Source organism: Oryx dammah, unplaced genomic scaffold (assembly GCF_014754425.2).
Source record: "Oryx dammah isolate SB20612 unplaced genomic scaffold, SCBI_Odam_1.1 HiC_scaffold_22, whole genome shotgun sequence".
NCBI lineage: Eukaryota > Metazoa > Chordata > Mammalia > Artiodactyla > Bovidae > Oryx > Oryx dammah.
Window position 1 is genome coordinate 16,441,275 of NW_024070206.1, and position 13,597 is coordinate 16,454,871.

The following is a 13,597-nucleotide window of genomic DNA, read 5'->3' on the forward strand; positions in this document are numbered from 1 at the left end:
AGCTGTCAGAAGAGTAGACACAGCTCTCCCACAAGCCATTTCTAGGTGGGCATTCTCCTAGAAAGCTGGCTCTAGAATCCCAGTACTAAAAAGTGACATTCTGAGGGGGTATTGGCAAGAGCATGACTGTTATGTTCAGAGGTGAGAGCTTGCACATCTATGGGTATTGGCATTGACATTCTGAGAGTCCATATGCCTGTTGTAACAGGGAAACTCCTGTCCATGGAAACAGGACTCCATCTCATCTACAGAGATCCGAGCAGCCTGTTTCCTAGAGGATGGCCAGAGGGGACATTTTCAGGGGTGGGAGCAGGGGCTGCTCTCGTGGAGCATTTACCTTTAAGACCCTCTCCACACTCCTTCATCTCTCCGGTGATGTAGCCCAGGGCTTTGCGGACCCTCTTCCCGATGGCAGCCAGGGAGCTCCGAATCCAGGAAGTCTTGGAGATGCCCGTTTCCACCTTTATCTCGGAGCTGTCCTCCATGGTCTCCAGAGGCTGTCCAGGGACAAGAGACGGGCAAGAAGCCCCACATTCTGAGCTTTTCACACTGAGGAGTGACGTGCTTGCCAGGGGACAAGCTGAGATTCGCATTTGATATTTAGTGAAATTGCTATTTAAGCATCTTTGTTTCTGTAGACTAGAATATCTTTTGTTTTGTTTGACACGTTACTGCATTTAATATAGGCAACAACCTTGTACCATCGACATCTGTATCATTCAATTAACTGTGGATTAAAAATATTTGAAAAAAATTTCCAGAAAGTTCCAAAAAGGAAAACTTGAATTTGCTGCACACTGGCAACTTTTTATTAATATGTATAATTTACATTGTATTTACAGCTATTTACACAGCATTTTCATTGTATTAATATTAAGTATTATAAGTAATCTAGAGATGAATTAAAATGTATCAGAGGATGTGCATAGGTTATATGCAAATATTAATACTATGCCATTTTATGTAAAAGACTTGAACACTCACAGATTTTGGTACCCTTCAGGGATCTTGGAACCAATCCCCCATGACTGTAGTGTAATAAGACACTAGCTTTAGCCTCATTCTGTGGATGAGGTCTCAGGTGTGGATGGAGAGGTTAGGTTTTCACTTATAAAGGTCAAGGTCAAATGATATAATTTGGATTTACCCACAAATTTTTAGATTATTTTTTTAAAAAAATATTACTTCTAGTATACCACACTCTTTGCAGAAGACAGCACCTCCCCAAACTCCAATATGTCTAGTCTTTAAAATTTAACTATCCATAAAATTAAACAAGTAGAGATTCTGTTTTGAAAATTAGCACCAACTTATTTCCTAAATCCTTGAATGCTGGATCCAAAAGGACAAACACAACATAATCAATAAAAGAAGCAGCAAATTTTATAAAATAAACTGAAAAATAGACATCTTTATCCACATAATTATGTTTCTAGAAATATGAATTCAAGAAAAGACATCCAGAAGATGTCTTTTCCGAGCCTGGTTTTTCTACTCTGCGGCAGGCACTGGGATGCGGGTGCCACCCCTGATTCAGGCCACTCTATACTCACCAGCAACTCGACTGTGGGCTTCCGGTATAGGCGGGGAGAAGGGACTTTGGGGTGCCTCTCCTGCTGCTCACCTTTACCAAACACTGGAGTCGGAAGGAGAGAGCAGCATCAGTTAGGACCTCTACCCTGGCACCTTTGCAGCAAGTTTCCTGCCAGGCTTGAGTTGGAATGCTCAGCACTTCCTGGCCCACTGAGGATGCCCTGGGCTTGTCTCCTTGTACAGGAAGGCCCCCTCCTCTGCTACTGCAAACACCCATGGGCAAGCTCTTTGGAAGAAAAAAATGCACATCTTGATGTAAATAGGACATTTTACAGGAATTTAGGGGATTCAGAGGCTCGGCTGACTTTTAGTAAAGAGGCTCTGATTTTACTCAACTCCTGTGTTTTGTAGGTGAGCAAACAGAGCTGCTCGTGAGCTCTGAACCCAGGGTTCTTTCCCTATATGACAGAAAGACTGATATTTATAAGGTGTTGTTGCTCATAAAGCATTAAGCTGCCCGAACCATCCAAGGTCTGTGTTAAAATTTTACTACAACTCTTCCCAGCTGGACGACCTAAGCTGTTTTGGTCTTTTTAGGATCATGTCTCAGAATTTTAGATATTTAAGCAGCAGTGGCTGGTTGGATTAAGACAAGGGATACCCATGTTAACTAAAAACAGATTTTGGCATGTCCTTGTTATTCTAGAAAACTCACTGTAAGTGTTTTCATTATTATGAGATAATCTATTTGTAAAGATGAGGAATTTCAGATGTGTTTAGGTATCATGAAAGGCCTTTGGAAGTTTTGCTGTTGATGCTCTGGTGTCCTCTTGTGGTCAAGTGTGAGAATGGCAGTCTGAGCTCTAGGTGCCGAGACTCTTTACACAATTGGCCATTCAGTCCGCATTTATGAGATTTCAGGACACTTAGACACTAGAAGAGATGCACCAATGGCCCTGTGACCCCTCTTTGGAAGGAGCAGGAACTGCAAATACCAGTGTGGTGGTTGGGAAGTTACACTACGTGGGAGAAACAAATTAAGGAAGTTTGAAGGGAAGAGCAGGAAGCAAAGAGGATACTCTAGCCTCTGAGGCCAGTGTGTGTGATATCCTGAGAGGTTCTCTGCTTCTGTCTGAAACGCCAGCTCTCCAGCAGCTCCTACTAACCCTTCTCCCAGTCTCCGCAGTGCAGGGCTCTCTGCCAGGCCTTTCCTTACCCCAGCCCTCCAACACCATCCTAAGATGTTTGTAGGGAGAGTGTTAACTTTTGGAAGCAAACTATGCTGTCTTCCTTGGAATGCCCTGGGGGCTCTGTCAAACTTCTGGCCCAAAGTGGTCCTCTCTGGGGGGCACAATTAGGCCTTCATGAGACTGCTCCCACCTTGCATCTGATTGGAGACCCTCCTATCCCTCTCTTGCCTCTTCCCTGTTTGCCCCAACCTGCCCCCCGCCCCCAGCATCCAGGTTTCTGGCTTCCCTGACTGTTTGGCTGCCCTCTGGACCTCCTCTTGGCCTTTGGGAGCCCCTCCCCTCACAGCTGTAGGAGATAACTTTTTATCTCTAGCAGCGTGACCATTGTGACCACATTGTGGTTGTGATTTGCAGGGTTTTTTTTGGTCCCTTTAAATGTGATGTTTTATTTAATTTTAATTTATTTTTTTGTATTTTGGCTATACCTGCTGGTGGCCTGCAGACCAGTTCTCCAACCTCGGACTGAGCCCAGGCCACTGCAGTGGGAGCACCAAATCCTAACCATCAGGCTGCCAGGCAACTGCCTTACGGAGAGCTGTTCAAGCTTCTTCTGCTGCCTAGGCTGCCTCCCAGATAACTCGAGTAGCGTTTCTGGGCATGGGATGTGGGTGGTTCCAATGTGCCATCAAGTTTGCAACCCTCCTGGCCAAGACTGACAAAGCCTGTCTCAGTTCCGGTCTCCCCATTCCTGGCTGAGACTCTGAGACCCATGGCTAAAGTCAGAGGTTGGGGGATGATGAGGATGAAGCTCACCCTCACAGATTTCCCCACTGCCTGTGAGAGAGGTGCTGCCAGGGTCCCCATTTTAGAGGTGGAAAGGTCAAGGCCCCCTGGGAGCCATGGGGGAAGCACACACCTTTGCTCCTTCTGTGGATGGACGACCACTCGATATGGAACACGTTCCTGGGCTTGGGGAGCACGGCCTCCGAGCCCTCATCCGCCTTGGGGCTCGTCGAGGGTGGCTCTGCCTCAGTGTTGCCTGGCCAGGGGCAAGACGAGACAGGTCAGTGTCCCACCCTGGTCCACCCCCAGAGGCAAGCAGAGAGCGCTGGGAAATTCATGCAGAGCTGGGGGAGCAGCGCAGTCCGAGCTACAGTAGTGATTGCATTAGTGTCTACAGAGAAAGCCCTCTTTCCCATTCTTCCTGCTAAAACTTCCACTTCCTTTCCTCACAGAAGCCACATCGGAGATACCTGTCAGTGTCAGGATACGGATGGGCCAGCCTGCCTCGTTCCCCCAGCAAGGCACTGCTCTAAGCCTCCTTCACTGGGCTTCGGACTGGTGTGAATGATGGACCTTAGGCCACTGCCCATTCCCGTCCTTCAGCCAGTGCCCTGGTCTCCATCTGCTGCAGAGAATGTTTGTGTGGGAGAGGGTCCTCAGTGCTCCCTGCACATAAGAGGCACCTGAGTGCTTAAAAAATGTCTGACTCCCATCCCAGACCAATTTTAAAAGTCAGAATTTTAAAGTCAATGGTGTTTAAGAGATGACCCTAATGTGCAGTTGGAGCTGAGAAACTCTCATCTAGAGTCTTGCTACTCAAAGTGTGGTCCCCGGACCAGTGCCATCAGCCTTCTCTGGGAGCTTGTAAGAAATGCAGAACCTGAGCTTCCACCCAGACTGATGAAATCAGAATCTACAGTCCAACAAGATTCCCTGGGTGCTTTCTGGGCACCTTGGTTTGCTCTGTGGGAGGTAAGAGTCCTGAGGCTGTGATCAGTTACCAGAAACCCGCGGTGAAAATAGAATAGCTTATCACCTGGGCAGCGTTTCTCAAAGAGGGGTCTGAGAATTGACAGCATCAGATCACCTGATGGCTTGCTATGAAGCGTGCCCCTCGCTGATTAATTTGGGTACTTGGTGGTCCCCAAGGTATGCAGTTTTGGGACTTTCTGCTTGTGGTTCCAGTGAACTCTGGAGTTAGATGATCAAATGGCTACCTGGAATAGTGGAGAGCTCTTGCACTGTCTTTACATTTGGATACTTTTGGGGCATTGTTATCTCCGAAAGATGGAAAACTTAGGCTCTGGTAATTTCTGAAGCACTCTACAGTGAGTCACATGGCCCTCAGCCCTCAGTTCTTTTCTCTGCATCTTTGCTGCACAGCGTCAGCTTTGTGGACTGGCTTCATGGATATCCAAGGGTGCTTGTTAGAAATGCACTCTCAGGTCCCATCTCAGACCCGCTGAACTGGAATAAGCTTGAACAAGATCTCCAACTGACGTGTGTGCAAATTAAAGTTTGAGAAAACTGGTCTAGATCACATTGCTCATGTAGAAAGAGCTTTAGCAAAGCTGAGAATATAGCATCAGCAACCAGAGCATGGGGCACATGTATGAGCAAGGAAAGGGGTTTGTCTATAGTTTCAGACTGAAAGTTCAAACATGAAACTTCAAACAAGCCCCTCCCCTCTAGGCTGGGGATGGGAAAAATCTATTTCATTCAGCATCCTGCCTGTGGGTCACCATGGAGCCTTACCTCCAGAGGCTGGAGAAGCTCTGGTATGTCAGACACAAGTGAATAAGGCACCTCTGCAGGTAGGGGCTGTGCAGGAGGGTGGGGACCCAGAGGGTATCATTGCATCATCTGGCAAAGCAGGGCATTCTTACACAGCCAGTGTACAGGGCACATCCACCAGGCTGGAAGGGCACCTCTGCCCGCCCAGTGCTTTTCATCCCTCATATGCCAAGTGTCAGCCACCCTAGTCACCCTCTGCACAGAGAAATATATTGACCTTATTTAGCATCAGAGACTCAGAATTGCATGGATCTTCAAAATCACAGTCTACTTCCCAAGTCCAGAGAAATTGCCCTACTGACCCCCCCACCCCTGCCAGATCACATAGTTATTAATTATGGCATAGCCGGGAGTTGCACCCAGGTTTCCTGGCTCCCAGTTTGCTGATCTACAGAAAAACTGTCTCCCCTTTCCTGCCCTGGCCCTTTGCTTTCAGTTCTTATCAATAGACTGTGCTGCCTGCTCAGAATCCAGGAAAGTAGGTCAGGGTCCATATTACCATGCATTCCTAGAACTGATCTCCCAGCCACAAAAACAAAAACAGAGTATCTTTCTTTTCCTTGAACCAATGTTTTGTTCTTATTTGGGTGATTGGGGAGGTGGCCCCAAATGTGGTCTGATACAGTGTTGCTTTCTGGTCTCCTGTGGGCAGGAGGGGAGTGCAGGCACAGACTGACCCCCCAGGGAGGGTGACCGCTCTTCCAGATGTGCTGGCCAAGAGATGAGGATGGCAGGTGGGAGCAAATGCCACAAGGAAGACTGGAGATAAAATAACAAATTTCCTGAGGCTGTGAAAATACTTAAAGCTGAGGTGATAGCAATTTACCACTACCTTTGGGACAGATTCTCAGGACTTTTATAACAGATAAAGGCAATTTCAAGGATATCATGAACACATCTATAAACTGCTCTAGAAAGAAATGTTCCATTGGTGTGGTGGGGAAAAAAGCAAACAATGAGGGTGCTGGCCAGGAGCCCGCATCACTCATTTCTGTAGTGCATCTTGCAAGGCATCAAATTTCATTGACAGTTTCCCCCATTGCAAGCATGGCGGGACTCAGAAGGAGATCTACAGACCCTACAGGACTGGCCTTGCAAACCCAGCTTAAGCAGAATGATGACAGGTATTTTGGAGGGTACCTGCTATTTCATTCTCATGTTGTTACAAAGATGAGACTACTGCTCGCAAAATGCTGGGGAGAATAACTTTGCAATGCTGACCTCAGGGAGCTGGCTCCTCGGGGAGGCCGTGTCCCTGGAATAGCTTGTGCTCTGGGCAGAGTGGGTCCTCATGTCAGGCCAGGGCTGGCAGCTTACACACACCAGCACCCCCTCCTACCTCGTGTTCCTGTCTGTCACCCTCACAGGATCCTTGACAGCCCATCTTTTTCCCTTACAGTGGTTTTTCTTGGCACCTCTAGCACCCAGCGTGATCCTGGCATATTGTAGGCACTTAGAAGTATTTGTTGACTATGTTAATGAGGGATAATTACCCTAGACATTTTAATTTCTGACTGGTATAAAGAACCACCATTGGCTGGGTATGAACCACCATTGGCTGGGTATGAACTATTAAAGAAATAATATATCTCACTGTAGATGTTAAATGCTTGGTAAATATTGAAAGTGAGAGTCTTACACAGGTTCACGATGGTGATGGCTGAGCTGTGTAGGGATTCGGAAACTGATGGGCAAGAGCTGACTGTTTCCAGCACTGCCTGGAGAGAAGAAAGGGAGTTTATAGATGTGATTAAGTGATGGGCTGCCTGTGACCAACCAATCAGAGGCCCAGAAATTGTTCATGAGTGGATGGAAGAACACAGTTAATGAGAGAGAATGAAACAGGCCACTGAAGACAGAGATCTTGCTCCATGTGATTTGTTTTGGTTAGCAAGAGGTTATACCCCGTGGCTGAAAACCGCCAAGCTGCTTGGAAGGTGGGGGCCTGGGTGTTCTAAAGCCCAAGGACAAAATTTTTTAACAATGACTCACTTTGGGGGTTTATTTTGGCTTTCCCTCTAACATCATGGCACACAAAAAATAGTACTGTGTGGCATAGTGCAGCAAACAAATGGTGATGCTTACGGCCTGATCCTGGGGACTTGGGCCATGCCAGGCCCCCTCTGTTTTCTTCAAGGACCAAGGGCTTTGCTTCCTTGGTACTACACATGTTCTGGGAAGCTCTGTCCTCAAGAATCTGCAGGCAAACCTTAGCAGCTGAGTAACTCCTCTGCATGCCTATCTGGCATAAGGACTGCTGTTACCTCCTTTTCTAACCAGACTTTTAAGTGTCCCAGGGCAGGTAGCACCATACTGGGGTTGTCCAATTCAGGGGCACAGTCCCTGCCCTCAAGGATTGCCAGCATCTTGTATCTTAAGAGGCAAGAGTCCAGCGATGCTACCTTCTCATTGATTCAGAGAAGGAAAGAACAGTCATGAGCCACAATGATTTGCTTAAAAGCACTTTTTTTTCTTCTTTTTTTTCCTGGAGAGTAGTATCCATAGTATCTACGTGTCTACTGATTGCTAACACACAGAAAATGCCATCTGTTCAAATATCAGGGGTAAAAGTCATTTTACAGAAGACCCCACCTGTCAGATACAATTGTGAAGCTTACTAAAGTTCCTTTGAGGGGAAAAAAACCAAACCCAAATCTTATATGACATCTTTCAGAAGAGGAAAAATGATCTAGTCTATTTTACTAATAATCAACCTTTACTCAGACAAGTCTCTACCTGTACACTGTCTATAAGCTGTCTTTTTCAGGTTTTGAACAGGTTTTCCTGCCTCTTGGAGGTGGGCCAACGCTGTCCATCTATCACTAGCAATGCCCAACATATAGAGGATCTGGAACCTACTGTCAAGACCCTTTTGTCATCACTCCACAGATCCCTACGTTTCTTATTTCTCCAGCTTACTGTGGCAGAGACTGCCACATCATGAGGCAGTTTTCCTAGCTACTACACCAGAAGGATATTTTTTGAAGTGACAATTGTATATAATTTGATTTTTTCCTACATCCAGTCCTACAGGATAACACTGGCCACGATTTGGGCACACGTTTCCCCATGCAGAAGTTGAGCTTTGTGCTGTGATGTGCAATTTTGAAGGCTACCGTGTGTGTATGTGTGATGCAGACATCTGTGGGTGGTAAACGAGGTGTTATCTTTTTCTGTGAAGTTGTGTTTAGTTGACATTTTCAAAGATCATTCTATTAACTACCAGAGGCATTGAACGTTAACTGGAAAAGGCTTTTCAGCGTATCCAGTCCAGCCCTCTGATCCAGTCCTTCCTCTAGTAGCCACCTCCTCATAGAGGCAGGAGGAAGGCTTAGAGGAATGGGGAAACTTTGGAGTCTCTGTCTCACTCCATGAAGACATAAACTAGCATAAATGAGTTGGTGCCTCTTTCAACCTCGTTTAACCGTATAACAACCTCATGAATGAGGTTGAAGAGAGTGCGAAGGTCAGAGCGCCCCATCTGTAACTGGGGTAACATCTGACTGACCTTCCTCTGAGGGAGATTTCACTCTCCTTCCCCTATTCACACCCAGGCCACACCTCAGAATGGTGTGTCTGTGCTGTTAATTTCCCTCCTTTCAATCCATTCTGTGCTTCAGTTATTAGGCATATCATTACGTGACTCTCTCACTCAACAATCTCCATGGCTCCCTACTGCCAAGGGTATATTAATGCCTAAACTGCTCGGCCAGGCTTTCCAGCTGTTCCACAATAGGGCTGATTTCATCGTCCCACTCATCCTTTGCTGCCCAACACACACCCTGCCTTGGGATTCTGGCCTTGCCTCTGGCCCCCTCTGCCTCTTCTTGCCTAGTTTCTATTCAGCCTTCATCAGCTGGTTTATGTTCCGCTTCCTCCACGAAGCCATCCTTGATTTATATGGCCACATGGATCATTCCGTTTCTTTTCAGAAGGTACTCTAGATCCAACTTTTGAAGTTAGGGCCACAGGGGAGTTTTATACTGATAGTTACAATGTACATGAAAATTTTCCAATCCAATGAAACTACTTGGAACTATCAGTCTTTAATAACCAAGTGAATTTGGGTCTGTGTGTGTGTTAGTCACTTAGTCGTGTCTGACTCTGCAACTCCATGGACTGTGGCCCACCAGGCTTTTCTGTCCACGGGATTCTCCAGGCAAGAACACTGGAGTGGGTTGCCATTTCCTTCTCCAGAATCTGGATCTAGGTATTAGCAAACAAAACAAAACAAAACTGAGGAACAGAGAAAAGCAGCTTTCCTGAGGCCAAATAGCTGATTAGTTACAGAGCTATGTTTTAACCTCCTGGTTTTGATTCTTTACTCCTGCAATATAGATGTTTTACAGACTGTTGGAGCCTTCGCAAATTATATCAATGGACTTGTGATCTTTTCATTTTAAAAAATTACAAAGTATTTCATATCCTAAAAGGAGTAACAAAAGTTACCAGAAACAAACAGAAAGAATCCACCTGTGTGCCATTACATTTGTGTCAGCCGGTGACAGGCCAAGGAAATTCTGGGCTGCTGTGTACCTGCTTTTACTCTTGTGGCGTTTCCCTTCTCTGCCGCTTCTTCCCTGCGTTGTCTGTGGCAAACACAGCTAACTGACCATAGACCTCTTTCCCAGTAAGTTTCAACACAGCCTCAGAATCCTTCTTAACACAAACAATACCAGTTAGATACAGTTGGCACTTGAGAGTAAACTTATTTTTCCCCTCCCCTTTTAAAGGAAAGTGTGGATGCTGTACAAGTCTGAGAAGGTACATAAAAGCAGGCAGAGGACTGGCTGTGGGCTCTCCAAGTCTCAGGATTGCCTAACCTCAGCAAGTTCACTGAGGCTCCTGTCCTTCAGCGCTAGTTTTGAGGAGATCACATATCATACCAGATTGTTCATTCTCTGATCAGATAACATCAGTGTCCTGAGACATTGTTCCTTATGGCATGGCTACCTATCTTCCAGAAACATCACTCTGTAGCTACACAGAACATGTCTAAAGTAATCTCAGATGCCCATGAAAGAGAGGGCCACTGAGGCGCTGGGCTGTAGGAAGATGTTTGTGGATACTGAGATGCTCTGGTTCTACTGGCATGTCTGTGGAAGGAGTATAGGACCTGAGGTGAGAGGCTAAGGTGCCTCTGGACCAGGCACCTCCACCCTGGAAGCAGCAGGTAAGCACTCCTGGGAACAAGGTTTTCAAATTTACCTCATTAGCATCTCACAGTCAGCTCAGCATGGGGCTGCCCTGGGAATCACACTGATGATAATGTTGCAGAGTTGTGGAAAGGATGATAAATATGAAGGCTCATCCAGTAGACAGGTAGGTGGTAAAGGGATTTGAGGCTGATGGGTTAACTTAGATCCATCACCAGATGTGCAAGAAGAGCTCAGTGTTGTGAGTTAGGACACCTGGGCTTTTGTCCAGGCTCATTCATCACCTGGACAGTTTCCTGTGTAAGCCATGGGGTTCCTCATGGGGTTTGAACTATTAATAGAATTATTTAAGAGCTCGTCCAGCTTGAAGCTTCCAGGATCTGAACTCTCTCTGGAGTTCTTAATAAGGTCCTCCATTCCCAGGACTGTCTTTCTGAAGCTCAGCAGAAGAAGGAACAGAGAGACTGACCTTTTTTTTTTTTTTCTGTTTCTTTGAAAAGTCTGATAGAGGCCCGTGTCGGGTAGGGGGTCTGTTGTTCGGTCGGTCAGTCGTGCCTGACTCTTTGCAACGCCATGGACTGTAGCCCACCAGAATCCTCTGTCCATGGGATTTCCCAGGCAAGAATACTAGAGTGGGTTGCCATTTCCCTCTCTAGGGAATCTTCCTAACCTGGGGATCGAACCAGAGTCTCCTGCATTGGCAGGTGGATTCTTTACCACTGAGCCACATGGAAGGCCCAGCTAGAGGGTCTCCCTGATTCATTTCTCTCCCCCAGACCTCTTACCTGAGTTCCTTTGGATTTCTTGCACAGGTCTGGAGGAGTCCAGACCACTGGGATTTGGGAAGAAACTTCTTTCCAGTTGGGTGGCGTCTCTGGTCCTCAACTCAGGCGCTGGGCTTCTCCCTAAAACTGAACCTCTTCAGCTCCCACAGCCCACCAGCTCATCCTCCGGCTGCCTTTCTGTAAAATCCCCTCGCGTTTCCTCACCTTATGCCTGGTGCTTGGCTTCCACTTGAGGAAGGGCACCATATGGCAGAAGAGGGAGAGAAAAGCAGCGCCCTTCCTGCAGAGTGCTCACTCTTCGACTTTCCTAAACTCCCTGGGGAAGACTGGCCTTGGCCACCATGGTGCCCCCATCAGGCAGGTTTCCTTTAAAGGGGCAGAGCTTGGATTGCCTGGAGGTAGTTTCTCTGTCCTTCCTCAGGCATCGCCTTCAATCACCCCTTAGAATTCTTGCTCCAGTATATGCCTTTAAGGCAATTACCTAAGTGTCGTCTCCTCAGGGGCCAATTTGAGTTCCCACCTCAATGAACTCCCTTAATCCCCCACACAGGCAGGGCACAGGCTGAGGAATGTTATTGCCATCTGTGTCTTGATGGATATTTCTGCACAGCCTAATTAATACTAGATGCCTTCTTTCTGGTTTTGTGGAAATTTCTGGACCTTTCCTCCTGACTCTGCTGACCGGGTCCTGGTGGGCCCTCTCAGAGTAAGGAGGGCATAACCTAACCCCAGTCTCCAGAAAGGACTCTGAGCTCTATATATGGAGGGAAGCGGCCCTCCCGGGTCCCAGATAGCCGTGGTGGTGGTTGGGGGGGTCTGGTGGGCTGGAGTCTGGGGAGGAGGCCCAATCCAAACATGTTCTGTTTGGCTTTGTGAGTCTGAAGGGTCAAGCATCAACTGCGTATCACCCCCACCCCCTCAAGTGACAGGGTGTGAGGTAGCTGCCCAAGTTCAGAAACAGAACTCACACTGAGGATATTAGCTACACCTGAGTAGACAAACTCCCCGCTGACGTCAAACGCCCTTTCCACCAGGCCAGGTGTTTTGGAACTGCCGGAGAGGGGTCCTGATCACAGGGTGAGGGGGCCCTTCTGAGGAAGGAAAGCAAACAGACGAGTGGGGGGAGCCCCGCATTCCAGGGAGGGGTGGGGAACTGACTGGAGTTCAGCTCCCGCACAGGGGCCTTCCTCTGGTGTTGAAGTTCAGGGCCTGCGGCCATCTGCTGATGACACGCTCCTTGCCCCCCAGCCTGCTGGTCTCTCAGCTCAGGAGGCCCACCTCGTGCCCTCTCTTGCTCTGGCCTCTCCTGAAGACCCCTGAACTTCCGGTGGTGCATTCTTCACTCCAGCCCCCTACGCATCTGAAAGTAACAGGGAGATGCTACCCAGGAACAACATGTGACCAATTAGAAAAGACAGGAAATGAGTAGCCAGGAGGGAGGAGCCATCCAGGAAATCCACCCACATCTCAGGAGCCAAATGGAGCTGCGTCCTCAGATGAGTGGTGTCTGTCACACACACACTAGGTTGGGGAGGGGCAAGTGAGTGCTCCTGGAAAGCAGAAGACTGAGGTGGATGCTTGTCACCAAAGGGTCCCACCAAAGGCCACAGCTTGACACTGGGGGATCCCCAAGATAATTTATGGGTACCGGTTATTATCTCCTGGTGGGCTTGGTCAATCAGAATTTTCTTCGGAAGTATCTTCTTCATAATGCTCATGGCTTCAACTCTGCATTGCCAACTGTGTAGGGGCAGGAGTCTGCACTGACCTCCAGGAGCCAGACTTGGGGAGGTCAGCTTCCTCCAGGGAAAAGGCTAGAGTTCCTGTGGAATGAATGAAAGTGGAGCTCGAAGCTCCCTGGAGAGTTACTTCCTTTATTCATTCCGTTTCACCAGCCTGTGGCGAAGAGGCGGGCGGCTCCTAGTTACCAGTTCACAGAGAACAAGAGGACTTTTCTAGCAATGTCACCCGTCTCCCTCCTTGGGGCCTTGGAATTAATTCCTCACTAGGAATAGAAGTGTTTCTTATGGAGTCTTCTATTTTCTTTGAATCACAAGAGGCAAGAAAAGCCAAGTAAGTTGAAAAATCTCATATTAAAAAGTGAATGCCTTTTAAAGTTGCCAGATGAGACCATGGTTTATTGAGTGGAAATCAATAAACCACACTGAAACTGCCAACTCTTAGCTGGTTTTAGATTATATTAATAGTTGTCCCCAGGCCCTTACAACATTTATGACCCACGGAGACAAAGCTCAAGACTAGTACAGAAAGTACAAACAAACTGGAACACAGATTTGATGTAGCCACAGATATAAGAAGATTGAGTTTCTTGATGGGCAGATCTTATAGGGTTGAC

General features: G+C 47.4%; 1 protein-coding gene across 5 annotated transcripts in view; it reads right to left on the reverse strand.

Moving 5' to 3' along the window:
* SLC14A2 (solute carrier family 14 member 2) overlaps nt 1–13,597 on the reverse strand; it is a 506,126-nt gene that overhangs the window by 15,212 nt on the left and 477,317 nt on the right. For all 5 annotated transcript variants that reach the window (XM_040264572.1, XM_040264569.1, XM_040264570.1 and 2 more), the window contains 3 exons: nt 3,640–3,762; nt 1,554–1,636; nt 338–497 (listed from right to left, as the gene is read on the reverse strand). In XM_040264572.1, coding sequence (XP_040120506.1) covers nt 338–497; nt 1,554–1,636; nt 3,640–3,762 — 366 coding nt within the window. The remainder of the gene's footprint in view (nt 1–337; nt 498–1,553; nt 1,637–3,639; nt 3,763–13,597) is intronic.